Source organism: Falco rusticolus, chromosome 2, assembly GCF_015220075.1.
Source record: "Falco rusticolus isolate bFalRus1 chromosome 2, bFalRus1.pri, whole genome shotgun sequence".
Classification (NCBI taxonomy): domain Eukaryota; kingdom Metazoa; phylum Chordata; class Aves; order Falconiformes; family Falconidae; genus Falco; species Falco rusticolus.
The window spans coordinates 91,179,547-91,204,318 of record NC_051188.1 but is presented as its reverse complement, the minus strand read 5'-3'; the positions used below and the strand labels follow the sequence as shown (position 1 = coordinate 91,204,318).

Below are 24,772 nucleotides of genomic sequence, written 5' to 3'. Positions count from 1 at the left end.
AAGAGCTTGGACTGTTTTTAGCACCTGTATAAACTGATTTTGTGGAATGAGAGTGCTGTGAATTCAAAATCACCATCCTGGTAGGAGAATTCAGACAATGTGTTCATGTAGCACACAGATACTGCATTTTACGATAAAATGTGAGCAATGATCCATAACAAAGTTTATCAAAACAAGGCTATACAAAGTTCATTGCCGCATGTAGTAGTCTACAACTGAAATTTGTCTTCTATTGACTACTGCTAGGTAACAATGCAAGTAGTATCAGAAAAATATTGAACGGACATAAGAACAAAAAAAAGCATCTGCATTAAAAAGGGTAATTATTCATCACTTATTCATTCATACTAAGAAAATCTATGATAATAAGTTTTTCTTGTTTATTCACACTTCATGAACACAGGTGTGAATAAGGTAAAATAAAATAAGAATAAAACAAACTGAAGTCTAGCAGAGATGAAGACGGTATCACAAAAATATGCATGCAACTGAAAAAAAGCCCCAGGAAGGTAACTGAATGGATGCAGTCTGATCACAGGAATCAAGGGATGACACAGAAGCAAATGACAGCGCACAGATGCAAAGCATCAGAAATGTTAGTGGCTGTGGACTAGAGCAGTGGTGAGAAGCTGCACTCCCAGGGAGCTCTCCAAGCCCCACTCCAGCAGGAACAGCAGCAGGCTTGAAGCAGGGAGGAAAGAGATCTACTTATAAACCAGCTTTACTAATGTGCTAATGAAATATAGCTTGTCCAGTGGGCCCAGGAAATGAATGCAAATTTGGGCACAGAACAGGTAAAAAATAATAAATGCTTATTTAAAAAACAGATCCCTAGGATGTATCCAGTGCACAGGGTGCTGAGAGAATGGTGCTCAGTGCCATGGATCACTGGGTCTAAGCACACTCTCCAATACAACTGTTTTCAGGGTTACATTTCGCTTCTTGGTGTAGGCAGTTTTGTGAATCATTCAATGAACAATGCTAACATGACACCACAAATATTTCTGTTTCGGTTGTCCTGTATTTTCCTTATGATTTGTGCCAAAATATTTCACCTACAGGTCTTTACACAGACATGGGGCCCTGTACTTCAACCACAGATTTAGTATGGCTGATAAGAGAGAGATAAGAATTCCCTTAAACTTCCTGAGATACTAGTGTTGTAGTATTTCTTTTTATGTATCTGCTTCGCAAAGCTTGATGGATGAATAGAAACGTAAGTTAATCACACTTCATCCTCAACTCCCATCTTCCATGTCAGGAGAGCCTGTTCAGCCAAACATACTTCTGGGCTTTCCCCTTCCAAATTTAGGCTCGACCTCCTCCATTGTAGACTACTGTGAAGCCAGAGCTAATGCAAACTTCGATCAAATCTTTCAATGAATGAGGAATTTTATGCAATAATGAAACATGACACACGGGTCTAAAAGACCAGTGGCATGGTTTCCTACGTCCAGAAGGAAAGAGCATGGCAAGGCACAGCCCCTCTGTAAAGACAGAAAGCTTCTAAGTGAAGTACAAAGATCTTCACAACACATCCACTACAGGGGTGGGGATGTGCTTAAGGAGGCACATGACCAATTTTGGATGATTCTGGAACAGAACATTTAAGCTCATTGCAGCAACAACTCACGTTCAAAAGAACATACTCATAAAAATGTGTCCCTCCTCCCTTCCTCTGAAGCATAAAAGATCTTTTCAACTCTTTTTGTTCTCTCATAGCTGTGCATGAAACTATTTTAATCCTGAAAACTGAAAAACTGATCTCACTTTATAAAGTATCCAATTGCAGTTCATTTGTCTAAGCTTTTGTTTTAATTTTAAAACAATTATGCTACATGTATATTTTTTAGTTCAGTAACTTCATTCATCAGTATTACTAGTACAATCTTGACTAGGTCTCCGCATTGTTGCAGCAGATGGCACATAAATAATTTCTTATATTACAGTTTACATATTTTAACACTAGTGTGTCTTAAGAGACCAGACAGGGGAAAAGATAAATAACTATGACAACTGAAATGAAGATTAGAGATTATTATTTGTGGTAAAACAGGAGTCTGTGACACTAATAAATAATTCAACAGGAAAAACATTATTACACAGTTTAAAAACAGAGGACTGACTTCTCTATCTGGAATGTACCTGAAGGCATCACACAATTTAATGATCTAAGCAAATGACAAGTCTTGATGTGACTATTGTGTGATTTATGGCACTGCTAGCAACAACAAAAGGAAAATGTTGGCACCAGGTTTTGGGATTTGTAAATTAAGAGTAGTAAATGAGAAAATTAAGAAATAGCCTGAAATATGCTGAAAGTTAAATAGAATCTAGGAGGCCTGACAGAGGAAAAAAGTCTGTACTGCTTTCACCTTCTGATCTAAGACTCACCTCCATCCAGCCTTATCTGTGCTGAGACCAAGAACCCTAGTCCATTATTATAGATTCATTATTTTTCAGTATTTGGAACTTCTCTTTATATAACAATTTCTTAAAAAACCAAACTCCATAACATGGTAACAGAAACCTTATAGAAGGAAAATGCAGAACTCTGCCCCTTGTTACTAGCATCCCAGTAACCTTCAGATTACTATTGCTTCAGATTATTGGCTATTTGCATCAGTTATCTTCATAGAGAGTAAACCAACAATTGTGCTAGCCTTAAAATCTGCTGGAGGAAATTGTCAGTTATTTTTCAGAAGACCAACAATGCTCCTAAAGAAAAAGAATCATCATAACTATCTTCAAGAATCCATAACTTCAGGATGCATATTCAATTTATTTTTTTCCTGCATAACTGTACAGTCCGTTAAAGGAATGAATGCCAGCTTTTATAGGGAAACAATCTGAAAACTAGGAACCCTTTGCAGCTTTCACTTAAGCTAAAACAAAAGGTTTTCAACTTTATTATACCCTGTAATCCCAGAAACTGGTAGAGGGAACAGCCCGAGGCAATAAAGCATAGCAGTAACTACCAACAGAACTGTTAAGGTAGTTTTTCAGCACAGTTTGTTATACCAGCAAACCATCAGTGCCTTCCATTAGATCCCAAACACAAGCCAATTGTAGTGTAAAACCACTGTCAACATTCGTGATGCTATTCTAGCTCTCACAATGCATTGAGTTTTATTAAAATCTCACTACTCTAAAATCACGCTATTCTGTAAGAATCTGGTTACTCTTCTTAAAAAGAGAGAAGAATTTGTTTCAATCACAATCACAAAGTAAATATAAAGATATAACTAGAAGTTGCCTTAGAAGATAAAAATCTCATGAGACATAAACATGCAACTTTTTTCTAAATTTAGGAACTTCTGGTTGAAACCAAGAATATTTCAGTTCAACCTGTTCAAGTTTGCAATTTTATAGCATGGACTTTGCTACCTGCACTGGTTTGCTATAGGGCCAGAACTGTTTACAAAAACAAAAACCAACTAGGCAGTAGTGATTTATCCTGCAATATAGACTTGTACATACTATAAGCACATTAAATAGCAGCTTAAAAAAAAAATCTTCTATTTCAGACTAACCTTAACTTCTTGTAGATTAAAACCAAGTGCTGCACTTCTGTACAAATACAAATATCAACTGTAATAGTTTAGAAATTGCTTACAAAGCACCTTTAAGAGGGAAGGTTGTTCTTACAAGATGCAATCAACTTTTGCAGAAGAATTCAGTTGTGGCTGGAGTCTGACTACAAGTTTCAGCCTACTTCCCGCTTCAGAAGAGGAAACACAAGCATATACACTGGAGGTCTGAAACTTTATGATACACTAGGGGCACTTCCTTTGGAAAAAGCATTTAGTTCACAGGCCAAAGGAACTGAGAATTGAAAGAACAGGAAATTTAATAATTAAAGTAGGTATGAATCCTCATATGAAATCGGGAACAAAGATGACTGTTTCCTTCTCTTCACATATAGTAAGCACTGAATAAAAAAAACCAGTGAGATTTTGGGGTTTTATTAATGACATCAAACACAAAGTATAGAAAGAAAACAACTTTAATAGTGGCCAAATAATTTTTAATTCACTCTTTTAAAATTATTATTATATTGGCAAGACAATTAGAAAATTATTCTGATTCTGGTATATTATTCATCCACACCCACTCTGGTTATAAAATGAAGCAAAATCTAAACTTAGATACAACTCACTGTTGGCAGTTCTAATGGATTTGTTAAGTGCTTTAGGAATTCTGAAAACCTGGGCATCAAATGGCAAAAATTCTGAAATGTGCTTGTCCATTGTTTGCCTGTTTGCTCAGGAAAACAAAAGGTGTGTTGTAAAGTGGCAATTTCAGGCACAGGGTGTTTTATCAAAAACAGGGCAACACCTCTAATTTGTGTCCTCAGATTGAGCTCATCATTTGCCTTTTACTCAGTTGTAGCTTTAACCTTACCTTCATCTACCACAGGTTTTATGTTACAGAATGATCTATTGGTGAAAAAGGCGTACCACACACCATAACTTATCAGTTCTGCTCCTCTGATCTAGCAAAATGGAAGGCAAGGGAAAAAACCTAAGAATTGGGGCCTTTATAAAAGCCAGCATTATCAGAACAGCAAACTCAAGGGGGAAAGTCAAACCTTTCTTTCACATTTCTTTCTGCATGTCAAATCTTGCTCTGGAAAGCAGTTTCACATCCTTCCCCATGAAGGCATTCTGCTCTGTGAATGTGAACACGGCGAGTGCTGAAGAAGTAATGCTAACTGTGTATTAGCTGAGCAGAAGCAGCATTCTTAGCTAAGGAAAGTCAGGGAGATGTCTGGTCTCATATAAACCAGTCCTCACTCCCTTCACTGTCAACACAGAGAGAGGAAAAGCACTTTTAGAAGACCATTCATCTGATCTGTCAGAAGCCTGTTTTAGGACAAGACAAGTTGCAGCCCAGAAGCACCCGTATCTCTTCACTTACTATGAAGGGAGTTAAAGCCAACTGCAGACACCCACACTGACGGTGTTCAGTACTACAAGCCCCCTCCACAGAGTCTCCGGCTCCGTTCTGAAGAATTTTGTTAACTGCCAAGGCATTTCAGTCAAGAACGATATCATATCAGCAGATGTTCCCACCAGCTGACCAACAAATTGGTGGCCAACACAGAAGGACTACAGCTCTTTCTCATCAGTATTATATCTGCAGTCTCTCAGCCTGTGAGAAGGAAAAGGAAGGACTGCCACAATTCAAACCCTCAGCTAAGATTTCCAAAGGTGTCTCTGAAACAGCTGCTTGAGTTTTCCATAAACCAGGAGCTCATTTCTGAATCCCAGCTTACAACATTGTTTTGACACTCCATAAATATGATTATACAACTGTGCGGATGACTGACTTTGAGGTGTTTTTGCATATATTATCTCAGCCCAGATTCTTTTCTGCTACTTATATAGTCTGATTGATTAGTTACATTGAAGCATCGACTATAACCTCCTGGCTTATTGTTGAAGTTAATACACAAGTTAAATTCTCAGCAAAATTACCTTCAAGTCAGATGCAAGCATTACCTTTCCCTGCAAGGCAATGACATTGATAATAAATCCAGTATCAGCCTTTACCTTCCCCCCCCCCCTTTCATACCGTAGCTTGTGAGGTCCTGGGAGCTACATTGCCTCAAGCCTGAGGGAGCTAACTCACAGTGGTGCAAGAGATCACAAAAAACCCCCACAACCAAATCAAAAAAGAACGTACACACACACTGTCACTGGAAACTCACTCAAGTACACACCTCTTTGCACAGCCACCTTGAAGGACTGTAAAAATTTAACGACTCTGGCACTAGAATCAAAGTCACTGATCTTTATTTACCCACCACAATCATATCAGATGGGTCCTGCCAAGGTCTGCATGCTGCTAATAAATGAAATATGAAAGTCGTGATAGGCAATAGCGATCAATATTTATACCACTTCTTTGTAAAATTACAGCCTTCAAACACCTAGGTTAGAAATCATGAGGGATCTCATCACTTGGATCTTAGCCATTTGAACAGTTTCATGGCTCAGGCAGATGAATGCTTAGGCCTGCCTGCAACTCCTCTTTCCCATGACCCACGGTTCTGATTCCTTCTCTCCCCATTCCACCCTCCTCTTATCCTGCAACCTATATTCAACTTGATAATTTCTGCCTAACTTAGCAGTAGCACAGTAACAGACAGAAGCTCTGTCACTGCAGCTAATCAGTCCTGTGAGTGGTATCAGCTACCAGCTTTCCACTAGCCTCCTGGAAAAGTACTTTAAGAAACCAATAGACTTTACAACAAGTAAAAGAAATAAAGGTTAAAAACTTAATTTCATGAAAACTCACTTTTTACATATCATATAATAAAACAAACTTGCATCTGTAACTAAAAAATCTGATTCTGTAAGGACTAGAAAGACTCTGGTCGGAGATAGTACACACACAAACACCACTGAGATATGGCCATCCACACTGTTTTATAATCTCATTTATTGAGTGTCAAAACAAAGTACTTAAACTTACAGTGGCCCTTATTTAAACTTTGTAAGCATGCACCCAACAGAAGTAAAAAAAGAGGCAAACTAAAGCACTTCGCTATTGCAGTTTGACATCCATCATTTGACTGTGTACAATGTAAAAGCAATAACTATTAATGACTGCAAGTTTCAGGAAAAATAATCCTTCCTTTAAAAAGCTAATATATAATGTGAAATACTCTATACTCACTACCTAATTATTGTTAAAATATGCTTAAGAATCTTAACATTCTAAGAAACTTTTTTCAAACACCATAGCTCATTGGAGACAAGCAACTGTGGAGTATTGGGGGAACAAAGCAGTTCCCACCTGCCTCAGTGGCTGCAGAAGATGAGCAGTGACACCATGACAGGGGCGGACAAGACTGCAGGAAGAGAAAAGGCAGTATCATGGCTTCAGCAGCTGAATGAAACTGAACTCCACCTCTGCTTCTTTCACAGCTGCTGTGTGATGCTAGCCTAATCACATAACCCGAGATCTCAGAGATGGACTTGGTGACCATACATTCACTGAGATTCTGATTTGGGGAAAGAGGCATAATCAAAACACCCCCACTGGAACACAAATAAAGTGGCTTTGAAAAGACAGCCCTCATTTTAAAGATAGTTTGTAATAAACCCAATGCCTTTAGAGAGAATTCCTAATATTTTACATAAGCTGTTCCCTTCTATCATCCAATTGTACCTCAGCATGAGTTACAACTCAAATAGTCTCTGATTCATCATCTGTACTCTTCCACCTGCAAAATAGTTAAGCATCTACAGAGCAATCAATATGCCTGAATCTTACCTCAAAAAAGACAGACATTTACACTTCCCATGTGCTCCTACCCAAATGAATACTAACAAAGCAACATTCAAAACTTCTCAAAGCGTATTTAAATAATCTACATTTGTTTCCCTTTTTGTTATTCACAGACATTAGGCAAATGAAGATCCAAAGAAGTCACATTACTTCTCGCTTTTTCCCAAATTCATTATCACTGATTGGAAAAGGTTTCCAAATCTACGTATCCAGGACACTAAAAAAACCAACTTACCCATCACAGATTATCTGAGAAAGATACTGTTCAAAAACTTTCCCCGTTTATATGCTATTAGTATATTAAAAATTTTGACATAGATGCTAGACAACCATAATGAGTCGATGTCTCACATGCTTTTCACTATGATGACAGGTCATTAAGGATAACATAGTTTCCTAAAATTTTTCTCTAAGCCAAAGAGCCTACTAGTTCTACAAAATCTGTCATTTCTCTGCCCTATTTATCAGCAGACAAGAAATGAAACAGTGGAGTAAATTAAAAACAGGCACTTCACACTTGCTTGCTGCAGGAGTAGTGTGCCAAGTGTCACATGAGACTATTTCTACTGCAGCAACATTTACTAGAGCTGAGCTAGCCAGTTGAGAGAGCATACAGAAAAAACACCCCAACCCTGAACCTAGTTTGAACCTTGCCTGTAGTCCTGGGGGGGGGGGGGGGGGGGGGGGGGGGGGGGGGGGGGCGGGGAGAGGAAAGGTGAGCTTTATTTAACTTTTCCTACACCTCTGCACTTCCTACACTGGGTCATAAAAGGCAATGAAAGGGAATGAATTATCAAGAAAAAAAGATCACTTACGGGATAATCTGGTCTAAATCAAATTGAGAAGAGTACAAAATTCAACAAGAAAGGCTATTCCTTCCTCCCCGACTGCAGGCAAATCCATTTCTAGGCCAAGGAGATTTAGATAAGCTCCAAACTTTTTAGACATTTATCCAAACTAAACCACTTGAAAGTTACCCATCATTTAATGTTGAATACCTTGGCTGGGGAGCCGAAAAAACCTGCCAAATCTGCACATCTCCAACAGGTCACATACTGGCCAGCAACATATATCAAAAACATTTGAAAAAACAAAATTATGCTGAGCTTTATCTTCTGCCCAAAAAGATTATAAGAGATAAGAAAAGTAACCAAGATAATAGGCACTACAACGGAAAGAAAAAAGTTTCAGTACATTAAAAGCTCCTAAGTCTGGGTTAAGCTAAGACCTTCATGCTTTTCTTTATGAATTAAAAAATACAGCATACACAGACAAATTAGACTTTCTTACTCTACTCTGAATCTCTTATTTTTCCTAAACACTTATTTTTTTCAAAACAGACATGAAGCGACTTCTCCATCATTAGCACTGGGAACTTGTACGCATCGAACTGAGGTATCCCACCTCAGAAGTAGATTACAGATTTCCTCTTTATGCTGATAGACTCCCAGACTGTCATTTAGGACCCACATAAAAGCAAAATAAATTATACACAGAGAAATTTTTAATTGAGAAAAAGCAGTATTATTAAAATGCAAATGAAAATAAAATTTACATAAAGCCACAGCATCCTCCATGAGCCAAGAGACTTGCACTCACATAGATACAGAGTTCTTCATTTAATATGCTGGATGCTGGGCAGATGTGGATTCAAACTGCTGTTTTTAACTTTCCTATAAACAGTACAAGCTTTATGTGCCAGCCTAAAAGACTGCATGTGCTACTGAAAAAATCCCTACCACTGAACACTGTAATTCCAAAACCAGGTAACATTCATTAAAAAAATGGGGAGAAAAAAACCCCATCTATTTCAAGGCACTAAGTAGCGATCAATAAAATCTAGAGTTTCAGTAGAAGCTGGTCTTTCAAAAGCAAAGTCACAACTATTATCTACTTACTCTTCAACTACCTTATAAATACAATATACATTATTACTTCCAGCACGTAGACAGGAAATACTAAATATGAACAGAGCTTGTTCATTGTTACAGCAGATCCATTCCAGATTTCCCTACTTTAACTAAGATTATAACTAAAGTAAAAGACCCAAAGCTAATAAATCATAAGACCTCTGTAGAGTCAGAGGAATATTAGTACTTCATCAGACACAATGAATCACATGAAACTGTGATTTTACAAGCCTCTAAACATGGTCTCCAGCATTCATTAAACATAACATGGAACGGTTCACCTCAAAATATTCATACATTTAAAGCTGTCACAAGATGAATCCCAGCATGGATGCTGACAATACCTCAGTTTAAATATTCAATGGTGTATTTTTTTTTTCTTTTCACCTTTTCCTTGTAAATTTAACTCTACAAGTATTGTTTTGAGGCTGAATTCTTGCAATGTTCTATTTATCACACAGCTGTTCTATCATATCATACACTGCTGTTCAAATCAGTAGTCTATGAGTACTTCCATTGTACAAAGTCCCAAACAGACTTAATGAAAGGTCTGGTACTTCTTGATAGGGCATCCTTTTCTTCTTATTTTGCGGAAAGACCAAAGTGAGATTTGGGGATGATCAGCAAAGAAGAGCAAACTCAAAACTTAAGAAAATGTTGCTGGAGCTGTGAGAATCTTTATTAATGTGCAAGTTTTTCTACTAAGTAAATTTTCCCTTTTTTAAGATTTCTGAATTCTGTGTATTGCACCTTCTGTAGAAAGGATGGGTGCCAAGCCATGACACTAAGACAGATTGCTTTACCCCACATTCATGCATATTCACCCTAGCACCACTTCTCTGCATTGCCCCAGTGATCACAATGTAGTGTATAATAATTCATAGACCAGAATTCAGTAGTTCAAAAAAACCTAATGTTTGTCATATTACTGTTGTATTGCTAAATTAGTTTACAACTTTAAACTGGCAGAAAAAGACAACCGCAAATGATTAGAAGAACTTACAGGCTTGTGCCTGTAAGTAAGGCTTGAGCCATGGAGCAGGGACAAAACTGAATTTTAGTTCACTAGAGTCTGTGCTGGTTTCAAAAGCGCACTTTCAGATGCAGTAAGGAAAAAAAGAAATACATGAATTACTGCAGTGATGTTTTCAGATGGCAAGCAGTTTCTAAGAAAATCAAAATTTGTGTTACCAGGTCATCCAAACACTGTGCAGAGTCCCGAGGCATTTTGACACACATTGGCTGTGTATCTTCAGCATACATCAGCAGAACCTTCCCATCCGTTCTGATACTGCCTGATTTCACTTGACTAAACTAGCCTTCATTTAAAGATTAAGTTCTTATAATCACAGCAATGGTATTAACTGTGACAGACTGTACGTAAAAAAATCGACATCACTGGAATGCTGTTTGGTAACTGAGTACGTGTCATTATTATCTTATTAGCAACCTCCAAGATAGGAGAGAAGACTGAACAAACTTTCCTATGTTGCACTGCTTCTAAAGAAAGAATGTTACTAGTGACATTCGCTAAATTCTGCTGCAGAATACCTGGAGTCAGTGGTCTGACAGATTGTTATATAGTTATGGACCAAGCCAGAAAACCAGGTCTGTGCTTTTACAGCACGGTTCTTACTTGTGGCCAGGCAGTCACAGGGCTGCCTCTGCACCGTTAGAACCATCCTTTTTACCGTGTTCTGGACTGCAGTATGACTATGGGACACCCAGGCTTATCAGATGATAACAAATGCTGTTGAAAGTGGGCGTTTACTGCTTTTTCCTTTGGAGCTAGAGTTTGGCTGCTGTTCACTAGTTGGAATTAAGTATTAGGCTTGCAAGACAAGACTAAATAAGCATGTTTTCCAAGGGATTTGTGAAAAGTGTTCAGGGAGTATGACAACAGTGAGTATGTTCATGAATATCAGCATATGCTCCAGAAGAAGGAAGGGATCTATTCAACACATTGCAGCATTAATTTTTCATGAATCCTTAAAGCTTTATCAGCTTTGATGAAACACAAGTCAAAGTCAGGGTTGAGCAACTACCACAGTCAGATCTGAGGCCCCACAGATTGATTAAAGACACAATAGAATAGCAATCAGTGACTGCAAATTGGAAATTCAGATTTGAAGACATATTGAAGGAAAAGGATGAACAGTACATTGCTAATCTGTGCCTTGTGAATGTGTTGCTGTGGGAGTCTGCAAGAAAGTTTAAGATCCTAAATTCTGAATATGCATCTTTAAAATTGTCCAAAATACCAAGACTTAAGGAAATTAACTTGTTATTCTTCTCAGAAGTTGTATTGTATCTTCTCAGAGGCAATCATTACTGCAAAACAAAGAATGTGAAGAGGCATTAAAGGATAAAAAAAGTAATACAAATTTAAAAATAATCAAGCATTCTTTTGTGCCTTAATTGCAAGCCAGAATATCAAGGCAATTTCTGGTTTTCCAAAGACAATATGAAGACTTACCTAGTTTTGTTCTGTAACGGTTATAATAATCACAAAGTTAGGTTTATCAACCTTAAAACTTAATTACCATGAAAACAAAAATATTAATTTGAACCATTTTCAGACTTCTTTTCATTCTGGTTCCGATACCTTTCTGCACCTGACAACAACCCATAATTTGTCAGTTGTCTTAAGGACCATAAACAACAGCAGCAGCAACAGGCACAATGCCAGGCTTTGAGCTTGGTAATCATGTCCTTTTCTCAAACTGGGCTTAAAAAGACTGAAGAGTGTCAATTTACAAATAAAAGTATCTGAAACAAATAACTCTGTTCCACAAAAGACAGAGATGATGCTGATTAAAATGGACAGTTACTCTGTTAAACAGGATTATGCACACAGAAGCTCTGCTAAGTAAGATAGCCTAGTGCCAAACAGTAATGCCATTGTAAGCATTAGCTTTTCCCCTGCAAATTTTAACTATTGACTAAGATTAGAGCAGCAGAGAGGACTGGTCTAGCACTGCTGGAAAGCAACACACAGTCAGCATACAGCCTTGTACTGTTTTCATTTACCAATTCCCAACTCCATTTTCACCTTGTCACTCTCAAGAGAAAAGGCAAAACTAACAAGAAATCTATTCCCTCAACACACACACACAAATCAGCAGAATTAAAAAAAAAAAAAACAAACCAAAAAAACCAACCAAAACCAAAAAAACCCACACCCAACTTTTTTCTTTCTTCAGCTCCTGTGACAGAAAGGCAGCAACAGTAGAGTTAATGTACCTAGTCTCACACTAGTGAAATGATTATTGGCAGATACTCTTCTGCATTAGACAAAACCTGCAGCCTTTCTGTGATTGCTAAGGTAAAGATGCTTGATTCAATACAATTCTTTCTGGCTGAGCTAGCTACTAAATTTATGTAACAAACTTAAAGCGAGAGAGGAAACAGGATAGCAATCAATTGGCAAATAAGTCACTATCCCAAATGTAAACAATGTAACTCCCCTGTTATTTTCTCCACAATCACTTTCCTGAATCTACAACTCTGTTCTTGACAGGCCTGGAGGCAATGGAGTACAACAATTCATGGAACCAAAGCACTGCTGCCACCAGTAGGAAACTGAAGATTTTTAGAGGAAGTTTGTTATCATGCTGATTTACATGGGAGTTTGTTTTGTTTTCAAGAACTAATGTATTTTGGGCTTAGACCTCAAAAGCTTTAAATATTATGTGAACAATGTTTCTCAAATTGTTGAGAGGCCAACGATCATCACTGACTGACCTACAGTTCTGTGCATGAAGGCATTTCTTCCTAAATAGAAGAAAAAACACTAACAGCAGAGTCTAGACATTTCCTTCCATCACTTGATAAAATGAAACAAAAAAGAACAGAGTAAAACAGGGTTAAAAAGCACTTCAAGATACTTCCATTTACAAATACCATTTGTTTTTTCCCTTAAAGAGATACTGAAGAATTTTTTAAAATAATTTAAGCATAAAAGCAGCATATACTACAGTAGACACAACTATATGCACACAAATTCAGCTATGAAAAACTGGAGTACTTCCCTTAATACTGGACTTAGCTATATCATCGCAGATCAGCAGAAAGTTAGGAACATAGTCTTAACACGCTGTTTTGGATTTGTGCCTATCATCAGGGCTTGCTTCAGTCCATGAAAGATCATGCTTACCAAGGCTGGGATCATGCACTTTCAATGTAATAAAAGCTGGGATACATTTTTTTAAAGTTGTGAATCCCATTTGGCTTTGAGCTCCAAGGCATAACTGTTGTTGAACTACTGACTTGGACCAAAGTTTGAATGCTCAGAAGCTTTACTAGAGAACAGCTGAAAAGTTTCAGTTCTGCCACCTTGAACACCACAGCAGAATCATTTACCTTGCCTGGCTGAGTATTATAAAGGATAAAAAAAGCAAGCACAGTTTATCATGACACAGTGATCCAATACTTCTAAGTGTCAGAATTGATCCAGCTTTGGGTCCCCCCTTGCAGACTACAGTGATGCAGCTTTTGCTCCTGGCATGCCTCTATAGCCAACCCAACCTTCCAGGAAAAGGTGAAGGTACTTGCAACACTCCTAAGAGAAAGACGACAGGCTAGGTGAAATGATACTGTGGGGCACGTTTGGCCCATCAACTGCCAGCTAAATCCCACTGACCGCAGCAGAGATGGGAGCTATGCTGTTTATAGCAAGCCTACACCCTGGAGCAGGATAAATTAACAGCTGCGCTCCCTCTCTTGGCTCAGGGCAGGCACCCACACTGCTGTTCAAAGGTAGCTTGAGGCTACAGCAATTCACAGCCCTGCTGAAGTGCAAAGCAAACAGAGCCTACCACATTTGCAGATTTCACGTGCAAGTGACAAATCTTGTTGAGGTCCTCCGAGGAAAGGCCCTACACCTATCCTGACTGACTAATTGCAGCCACCTTAACATCACTGCAGGGTGAAAAGAGGCAGCAGCTAGGCCAAGCTACCACCACGGGGGATGCTCCTCCGTGTGAGTCAGGTTAGAAGTATGCCTCAGGGACCAACGGCACACACAGGTTTGCAGCAGCATGGACAGCCAGCGAGTCTGAAACAGAGGGCATCTTATGAGCAGAATATACAGGAAGCCAAGAAGTCTGGAGTTCTCACCCGAGCTCTGCATCGTTTAAACATCAGAAGAGCTCTACCTCAAGCTTCTAGTTCTGCAAACCAGGAACATCACTTTTTATCTAGGGAGTGCATTGACATCTGTTAACATGCAAATATAATTTGACAATTAAAAAAAGCAATGTACGATTACATTGATAAAAGCAGAACATGACTGCAGAACATAAAATAAGCAACCACGTATCTATCATAATTTGCCTATTGTATGGGAGGATGGAAATTAAAGCAGTGTGATTAACCCACACAAGCAAATATTTCCTTTTTTTTAATAAAAATAAAATAAACTTAATTTTGTGACCTCAGGTCTCACCGAAACAACTTATAAACCTATGAAGAATATGCTACGCACGGCATGGCAAGTCTAAACAAGCATGCAGTCACTGTGAAGGAGACCAGTGGCCAGGAACCAGGCTCCCACATCAGAAACATCACATGCCCACCCTGTTGGCCCAAGCCTGTCAGCCTCACATACGGCTGCTTTTCAGGAGCTCTCTGATGTCACCAAGAGTCAACTTGAAATGCAACAAGGCAGGACCACAGATCTGTTTGCCAAAATCTCTGGGCCAAATGGCAGAGCAGATTCCTTCAGAGTAACTTTGGAACTATATTGAAAAACACATTTGCGTATCATTCTTGAACAAAACAAAACAGAAAAGTGACCTTTAGAATTTGCTGACAGGTATGCATAGCCAGCATGGTTTTTTCCCTCCTATCAGTAGTCAGAACAATACTTACTTATATGAAGAATTCCAGAAAATGCTGCAGAAAAGTTTCACTTTCAAAAAACATTTAAGCAATATTTTAAAAAAACAAAACTAAACAAAAACCACCTTAACTGCAGTGTTTTCAAGGCCATAAGCGTGACAATAATTGATCTTTGGATCAAAGGCAGCTCAAGGTACATGCAGTTCATCTTTTCAGAATAACCCTGCATGTTCAAATTTTCTAAATCTTTCCTAATGGCTGTAATGGGCATAAAAGCTTCTAACTAAGCCCATTTAAAAGTGAGAATCAACAAGGCTTTTAATCATACAGTGCAAAATATTACTTTCAGAGTAAATTAAACTAGAAACACACACAATTTGTACTATATTCTGGGGGAAGATTCCTTCTTAGCTGATTCAACACCTAGTAACCATCTGATGTGTTCCTAGCTACAAAACCCAGCGACACGAGGTTCACAGTCAGATTCAGAGAAGTCTTCTCAGATTTAATATTTAAGCTCAGGAGGAGAGAAAGACAAGCAGAGAAAATGGACAGTTGTAGGTTGGGTTATTTTTTGGTTTTGTTACTGTTTTTTTTCATGCAAGTAAGTTTCATGCAGAGGAAAGAACAGGAAAAAAAGAACGGCATTCCTCTTTTTATTTATTTTTTTTTTCCTTTATCCAAAGGTCATGGCACGGAAATGAGTTACTTCACATAGATAGTGCATGCACACATACATAATCTCACTTTGGAACTATGAAAGAAGTCCAAATTTGCATGGCTAGCACCAGATTTTTAGAGATGCAAACTACTTCATTCAAAGCTTCATGAAAAGGTAGGACTCAGACTAGGTTTGGATTGTCAGTATTTTTTTCCATATGACCCATCACAACTAAAAAGAGATGTTAGTTCCAAAAGGAGAAGTAATAAAACAGAATCTCTCTCCATGAGAGAATCAAGGTACTTCTTTTTGCTTTTAACATCTTCATCATTCTCTGAATACAGCTCTGATCTTGCATTTGGCCCGCGGCAATATACCAAAGGAATGTTACTGAATTCCACCTAACCTATTTATGGTTATTTCTTTGCATGTTTCTAAGCTTGTTTGGCCAACATTAGAGGAGATATTTCACAGAATACATCCAAGCTGAACCAAAGTGAAGCCTTTCAGGTTACACGCAGAAAAAGCAACAGGGTTGAGGCAAAGCCATTTTTCACAGGCGACCAGGTAGAAAAGAGTGTTCTCCACTGATGAGCGAAAGCCTGCAAACCTCTGAATGCAATTAAGCTTTTTTGCAGTACTTCATGTTGGAAATTGACCCCAACTAATATCATTAAAGCAAGATAAACTTCTTGAATGTAACACGTCCCACAGCACCTGAGATGTATTGTAACATATAGACTTGATGGATAGCATCAGGCTTGTTACTGTCCTTTAAAACTCATGCACTTGGACAGGAAAGGATTACAATAGTGGTATATTACAAGGTCTTGTTATCAGAATATTTAGGTTGATGGCACAATGCAGAGCTTTGCTGAAGACACCTGTAGTCGCTCTAGATGTGCAGTACCACACAGAGATAAAGGATCAGGTCCTGAAAGCTCTGCTGTTGTATTAAAGCAGCACAATATCCACCCCAATCAGCCCTAGCCTCTTAGCCATCATTTTCCCATTCTGAAGATGGTTTGCTTCTCTTCACATTTCTGTATTCTGTAGTATATACATCTCCTGAGATTTAAAGCAAATACATTTGAGCCAGTTGGAGGGAACAAGAAAGAAAAAGTATTAAGCATTCCTCAGAAAAACAACAGACTCTGCCTGGTGAGGTAAGCTTCAGAGAACTAACCCTTAACCCCTTCCCCACTGTTCACTGTCATGCCCAGGGGCAAATACAAATTGTGGCAAGAAGGTTTGTCGAAGTTTATTTAGGAGCCTCAGCTCTCTGAGAATGACTCTCACCTTCTGTCAGAGATTACAGTCCCTGAGGCAGAGTCAGCAAGACAAGCACGTGCCTCCAGCTCAGCAACACTAGTTACCTTGCTGTATATTGTCTTCAACCAGTGACAAATATTTACTACACCCTGACTTACTAGCCTTTGGGCTAAAGAAGTTGAAGCATCCCTTCCAATTCTGAAGTGGGGACACTGTCCTTCAGAGCAGGCAGTGGGGTACAGGCAATAACGATTCCTTCAGTGGCTGCCAGAGTCTGGCAATTATGTTCCGGAATATACATTTTCTCCTTCCCCTTTCCTGGTGTAACATGAAGAAAAAGTTTCAGGGACAAGATATTAGGGTTATATTAAGAGTGGTTCAACTACAGCACAGAAGTAAGGAGGAGCCATGTTTCAGTCTCTGTCTGGGCCCTGTCCCAAGTCTAACATTGGCTCTGAGTGAAGACGGAGCTGCAGAGACAGATATCAGACAGTGCATTTTGGGGCTGCCCTATTATGCCAGATGCTGGTTAGAGAAGTTCATACATAGCAAAACAACAGAAACAGACTTCAGAATGTTCCACTATACTAACAAATGATTTGACAGAGTTTCCTGGATTGTCAGAGGAATATTTATTTTTCTCAGGCAAACTTTTAGCTTTATTCTTCAGTACTCCAATCAGTCTCTCTCTAGCTTGTCTTCTTTTTAGTCAAATTTCATCCTGCCGACATTTAGAGCAACTACAGTCACCTCTAAATGCTGTGGTCAAATGGTTGAAGAAATATTCCAAGCTTCAAAACAGATTCCTGTACATCCCTCATGAGGTAAAAGGACGATCAGCTACAGAAACAGGATTTCACAGAACCAAAACTCATACAACTGTAGAGGCCACTCCTTCACTTAAGACTCTAGACAAATACCGTGGCACTTCAGGCAAGAAGTCTTGATGAAGTTTCAGGCAGAGCAGTAAAAGCTACATCTCTTTCTACTTAGCATCACCCTTCCATAGGCACAAGTCAGACATTTAACTCTGACATCATGTTTGCTTTCTTAGTACATCCAGAACAGAAAGATCCTTTGCAGCTATGGCAAGAGCACAAAAAGGCTGAATCACTTTACCTGTAACATCACTAACCAAGCCACGCTCACCTTTTCACTCTCTCTTAACTTGTTGATGAATGCACTACACTGCCTGCAGTTTTATTTTCTACATGGGACAATTCTGAAGAATTTTTTAAATCTTCATTTAGCTCCTAGTCTCACTGTTCCTGTATAAAATTGCTTTTATTTTGTGCAAAAAAGCTTCACACTAATGCCTGGTATCTGTGGCTTTCAGTCTAAAAATACTGCCTCTCTTTCTTCCCAGAGATACGGTCAATGCATGCAAGCATCCTTGCTGCTTCTCTATTAGGTAGACACCATCACCCGCTTCTGCATAACATAAATTACTTTGTTGACAGCTTGTTTCTAGCATATACAGAGCAAAGAGACCTCATCTTTCTGTTATCAAGCCCTTACTTCAGGGCTAACTCTCAAGTGCTGTACTTCCCATTTAGCAAAGCATCTGAGAAAGTTCAGCGATTTCTTAAGATGAGGGTCATTCAGCATTGCCTGCTGGTCTGCAATAACTAAAGGCTTAAGTCACGCTTCTGTTCATAACAAGATTTCAAATGATAGGAAGTCAGTAATGAGTACACTCAAGGAGAAAAGAGACATCATATTCTTATTATGGAATATAGGGTTTTTTTGCAGTACTCAGTGGTTTACTGAAAAATCATCTACTAGAAAATCTGCCTGCAGACAGGAAGAGGAGGTTCCTGTTGATCTTTTTCTTTGCATCCAGTCCTTAAAGTTTGCTGGTTTTGTCATCAAAGGTACCGATTCCAAGAATCATTATATTTTAGATTCATACTAAATCAGATGGATAAGCTTGCAGAGAGGGGAGACGGGGTTGTCTTATGACTTTAAAAGGCTACCATTTCAGGCAGAGTAGGGGGAAAGGGATAACAGATAGCACTCTTAACAAAGACCTCGTGTTACTATTCACAATGAGATGGACCTCACTGCTTGGTCTTTAAGCGTTAGTAGATGGTTAAGGTTCCAACTACTAAACCAAAAGATGGCTATGGGCAAACATCCTGTGGAGAATTCCCACTCTAATAACAGAGCAAGGTTCTGCCCATGGTGTACAGAAAGTAAATATATATTATAATAGATACCTTCACCATATGGGAAACATCTCCTCGGTATCTTACACAGGCAGTAATAAAACTTCTTTAGATTTTTTCTTTTTAAAAGGAAACACACAGTAGTTTCCTAACAGAAAGTTCATAATGAGCCACAGAACTGCTCAAATTAAAACCCATTCTTAATGTTGTTCTTCGTTAAAAAACGAATAGATGCCAACATTACCAAGCCAGCACATATTCTGGAAAAAGAATATGGCAACAATTAATTGTATCTATAAAATGTAAAAATTAAAAAGGGTTGATTTTTCAAAGGCTAAAGAAATTGCAGGGTAGCAGATTCAGAATGCTGCTTGTAAATGAACAATTATCAGATTCAGCATTTTTGGATAACAGCTTGATATATGTTCAAAAACATGAGGCAGGGAGAAGCCACTAATAAACAACACAGAACAAGAAAACAAGCAGGGCAGAACAAAAATTCTCCAGAAACAATGATGGATCATTGTATATAAAAGAAGAACTGGAGAGAAAAAAAAAAAGAAAAAAGAAAAAAAAAAGAGGCAGCACTTTAAAATCCATGATAATGAAAATCCAATATGAAATTTAGGTCCACTGATAGTCGATACCAGAAAGAAAAAAGGAAAAAGGGAAAGAAAACAATAAAGTGAGTAGTGTAACATATTTTTTGCCTCTTTGCAGAATGAAGCAAGAGGATCCAGTTATTCTATATGACACTTAAAGGAAGCAAAACTTTCCCCATCGCTAGCATGTAGGAGGAAGAAATGAAGCAGCAAGTACCAAGATAAAGACATTCACCTCAATGTGCCAGCGTAATTCTATAGGTTTTAACTCAAGGTTCTGACAGAGGATTTCTCAAAACATCAGTCTTAGATATAGTATAGGAATTGGGAAAACTCCAGTGGATGGGACAAATGTCAGTACAGCCTGACTATTCAAAACAAGAAAAAAAAAAAAAAAGAAAAGAAAAAAAAAAAGGAAACTACAGAGATGTTCAGTTAAAAAGAGACAGTAACTGCTGCAATGCAAGAATAAAAAAGCTATTAAAAATGTTGATGCTAGAAGAGCTACTTATTAAAATATCAAAACAACAAAACAGCAAAATAAAGAAAATTATTGTTTACACTTAACAGCACTTTTTAAATTAAGGATGCTTGCATTTTCATGGTAATGTTGCAGTTAATGGTAATTAATTTAGGACTCTGACAGCAAATTAATTCTAAAACAGTACTAACACATTCAACATAATTTGTCTGTATATATTTTTTTGAAAACTAATCTCTCTGCTTTTTGACAGCTTCCTGGTCTGGCTGATAAAGGTGACTCATGTTAATACATTTGAGTTTCTCTTAATACAGGTAATTTATCATTAAAGAATGCTTTGACCAAAAAGTTTGCCAAATGAAGGCATACATTACAGATTAAAAAGTTGTCCCCCTGGCTGGTCTCAAGAAATCTAGAAAGAAATCCACACAAAGATTATTTTGAACAGTGTGCTTCAGAACAATTCCTGGTTCAGGACTATGCAATTAGTTTTTAATTGACACTAAAAATGATATAAAGTATTTGCTTACTAAACCTGGATATGAGATTGTTGCGGGAGTATCCAGTGACAAGGCACTTTACTATTACAAAGTGATATTAATCACTGATAAAATGATCTTGATCCTACAAGATGACTTCTGTGCAGAAGTCTGCAAAGGTAGGTCACATTCCCAGACAAGAGGCGCTCACTTCAGAATGCAGCAACTTTAGAAAACATTTTAAATAATAACTGCCTCAAGCTCTCAGTACAATGCAGAGCAGTGTGTGCATAATACATTAATAGGACTATCAGTAGAAACAGAGAAATAATTTTGCATTTATGAGTACACTATTATGCTTACCTTCAGAAGGGCTACAAAAACACTGGAGATAGACAAAGAAATTGCTAGTTCATGGTTGTGTACTAAGGCACACAAAGACACAAAGCGTGTATATTTATTACACACTTGCCAACCTTGCCAGCAGAGGTACAACACAATCCCATGACTGGGAAGTTAAAAAACAACAGTAACAACAGATACGAGTTCCTCAATATTTGGGTGACTTACCAGGGGATGAAATAGACTCATCATCATATGAAAATTCAAAATAAGACTAAAGTTTTAAGAAGTGTTATTTCACGAAGTTCTTGTGAATCATCAACATGGATTTAACAGTACTTTCCCTCTTTGGAGTCTGTGAATGCCCCGGTTTCCTAATCCCTGCTCATGTGGCTATGAGATAAAGTATGCCTGCAACACGTCCACATAGTTTGATTCATTTTAATAATACCTATAGACTCAGGGCCTTCCTCTGCTTGGTCAAAAAGCTCGCAATTCTCTGCCATAGTGCCCAGCCAGCCACTTCTCTTGAGTGGAGAAGCTTTCTTTTGAAAACATCAGACACCAACCACCAGCTGGAGCCTGGACAGGGTGGGCAACACTCACAAGTCTTCTTCCTCAAGCGTGCGTTTCTACAGTCCCTTGTTCACAGCAATGCTGGATCACCCTGTTCCTGCCGCATGCAAGCCAATTTCACCATCCAGGTCTGGAGTTAGCACACGAAGCATCTGGCCAAGCCATGCCACATCTCACTCCAAGCTCCCAATCCAACCGGGAGCTGGAAGACAATTCTTAGCAAAGCAAACTAGCAAGAGTTTTGCAGCTCCTTAAGGCTTGGTTGGTACAGTAGGATCCACAGTCCTGCTGGAGCAACACACTGAAAGAGCTAGTCTAAGGGCCTGATTTTTTTCTCACACCTCCTCCTCCATGTGGCAGGATGCTCCTGAAGACCAGGCTCTTGCTCTCACTAGATAAGGTTGCGCTCACTGCCATTTTCTTGGGTCTACACCCCTCCTCAAGACCCCCCTCACGGTTGCCTCGTTCCCCCTCTTCTCCAGCCTCTCCGGCACCACCTTTGCCGAGCCTGCCCCAGCTCGGCCGTGGCCCCACACAACGCGGGAAGGCGGCACAGGGCAGGGGCGAGCCCCAGCCCCAGCCCGAGCCCCAGCCCCGGCCCCGCCGCAGCCCGCTGCTCACCCGCGTCGTAGAAGGCGTCCAGCACCGCCGTCTCCCCGAAGTCCAGCTCCCCGAAGTTGACCGTGACGAGCTGGGCCCCCTCGGCCTCGCAGGCCCGCAGCAGGCACTGCCGCGCCCCGGCCTCGGGGCTCCGCGCCCCGGCGCCCGCCTTGGGAGGCTCGTTCAGCACACACACGGCCCGCAGGCAGCGCGGCCGCGGGGCTGCCGTGCCGCCCTCCACCGCCTCCCCGCCGCCCGCCGCCGCCTCGGCCGGCAGCTCCGGCTCCGCGCAGGGGTGTGCTGGCTCCGCGGCCGCGCTACCGCCCGCCGGGCTCTCCATAGCGGCGTCAGGGGCTGAGGGAGCCGGTGGCTGCCGGCAGGTGCTCAGGCGGGGCCGCGCCCCATCGCAAACTGCTGGGCAAACTCCAGCGGCGCAGGGCGAGGGGCCTCCCACCCGCCCCGCTGGCGGCCCTTCCGCCTGCGCGTCTCCCCTCGCCTCCGCGGCCGGGCGGCACCGCTCCCCGGCGGGCGGGCACGGGGACCGGCGCGGAGGGACGCCGCCCTCCCGGGACAGGACGGGACGGCGCAGGGGAGCGCGGCGCGGCCCCAGGCTCCCCCTCCCCACCGGCGGCACAGGCGGACAGCCCCGCCGCGCCTTCCTGGGACGAACGCCCCGTTCCCCGCCGCGACCAAAGCAGCGCGGTACTGAGAGGCAGGTAGCACCGTCGGGGCGATCGCGCCTCGTTTGTGATTGCGCTCCCCCGCCCCTCGCAAGCAGCGGCCCCGCGCACCGCCCGCTACTCGCTGTTCCTGCCGCGGCTGTTGCCTTTTCACTCGGCGGCACGGTGCGCCGCGCTCGGGTTCCCGGGGGGGTTACAGGGGTTAGGCTGAGGCGGGCGGGCTGCAGCGACCGACCCGCCCGTCGGGCTGTTGCCGTCCCCCGGCCCCGAGGGGCGCTCGGCGCGCCCAGCCGCTGGGAGCCGCGTACCCGCCGGCTGCCGTGAGGAGCGGCTCGGCCCCGGCTGGGGTCCCCGCCGCCCCGGGGGCTGCCTCCTGCGGGCCGCCGGAGCCCGGGGGCTGCCTGCTCCGGGCGCCTTAAAGCTGCTCTTTCCCGAGAGACAAAGGCAACCGCTACCACGGCTTCCCTCCCCCCCGCTAATTCTTCTTGACGTTATTGTTTGAACGACTTTGACCACAGACAAACTGTATCAGAAGTTTGGATAACAGTTCATCTTTACATCCCATCTCTTTTCTTTAAAATCTCCAACGATTGTGGTGAAATCAGCTCCTAGAAACTCTGTGGCAGCTCCTGGCTTCTTTGGAAGAACAACACTAATTTTGAGCATCCCATTTTCTAAACACATTTTTCTTGTTAGCCTCAGCTTTGGCACTGCTGGCGGGCGAGTTGCTGATCGATGCCACAAGAGCAAGTGAAAGGCAGGTGGGTGGGTGACTTTGTACCTGGGCCTTGTACCCCAGCTGTCAAAAGGACACTGATACACCCTGTGGAGACTACGGCCTCCTGGAATCAAAGGAACAGTGGAAAACTGCAGTCCTCAAATTTGTATTTGAAGCAGTAAACCTTTCTGGAAAGCTTTTGCATCTCATTTTTCACTCACTGTGATAGAAGAAGTCTTACACAGTCTTCACCTTCTGCTGCAGCGTGGCTCTGCGTGGCTATCAGAGGTTAATACTGTGACTGTGCACTCACTGTAATACAGCAAAAGCAACAACCAAAGGCTTACAGCACAGTATTTTCATCTTTAGGTGCCTGGCACCACGATTTTGGTGACCATAATAAGAATTACAGTAGCCACTCTTTCCGAGAAACACTCCAACATGACAATACCATACTGCTGTGCTGTGTTCCTGTTTGGTTAGAGGCTTGTAAGGATTTTAGAGAGAATGTGGATAAATAATTTAAGCGGCAAAGCTGTTTCGTTTTGGAGAGTTTGGGGCAAATGAACTGTTGGATTTGGTCCATATTTGGGGATATGTGTGCTTTTTTGGCAAAAACAGTAGTAAATGAGACCTTGGAGGAACTACATATACCATGGCCACCAGAGATCCCACTCATTCCTGGCAGCTTTCCTCTTGGGGCAAGAGTAACTTGCATGACAACTCTAACTCTATCAGCCTTGATCTAGGAATGCACCAATCAGCTGATGCAATGGGAGAAAAATCTAAATCTGCATTTAGAAGATACTGAGTATGCACATTGAAGCCTTTGACCAACAAAAAGCACTAGCACATAAGCTTATGATCCTCCCCAATACAAATCCTACTTTGTATTTGTTTGCATTATAGGAAACTTGTTGAACAGCTGGTATTAAAACTTGAAATTAAACATACAGCACTGGCAAAGTTAAGGGATTATTTACACAGGAAAGCATTTATCTTACTCGAGAACATTCCTGGGCTTTCAGCAACATACATGTAAAAACCTGCAATTTAATGGGTTCAGAACAACAGATGCATGGTGTGGTGCTTTCTGTCATCATGAAAATTGTTGAAGTGTCAATTTAGATCAAGTATGTAGGC

General features: G+C 40.7%; 1 protein-coding gene across 1 annotated transcript in view; it reads right to left on the bottom strand.

The window, feature by feature from the left end:
* The window catches only part of MAP3K15 (mitogen-activated protein kinase kinase kinase 15), an 87,296-nt gene extending 64,725 nt beyond the window's left edge, over positions 1-22,571 (bottom strand). The window contains exon 1 of the mRNA XM_037377241.1: positions 22,253-22,571. Coding sequence (XP_037233138.1) covers positions 22,253-22,571 — 319 coding nt within the window. The remainder of the gene's footprint in view (positions 1-22,252) is intronic.
* Positions 22,572-24,772: the final 2,201 nt, after the last annotated feature.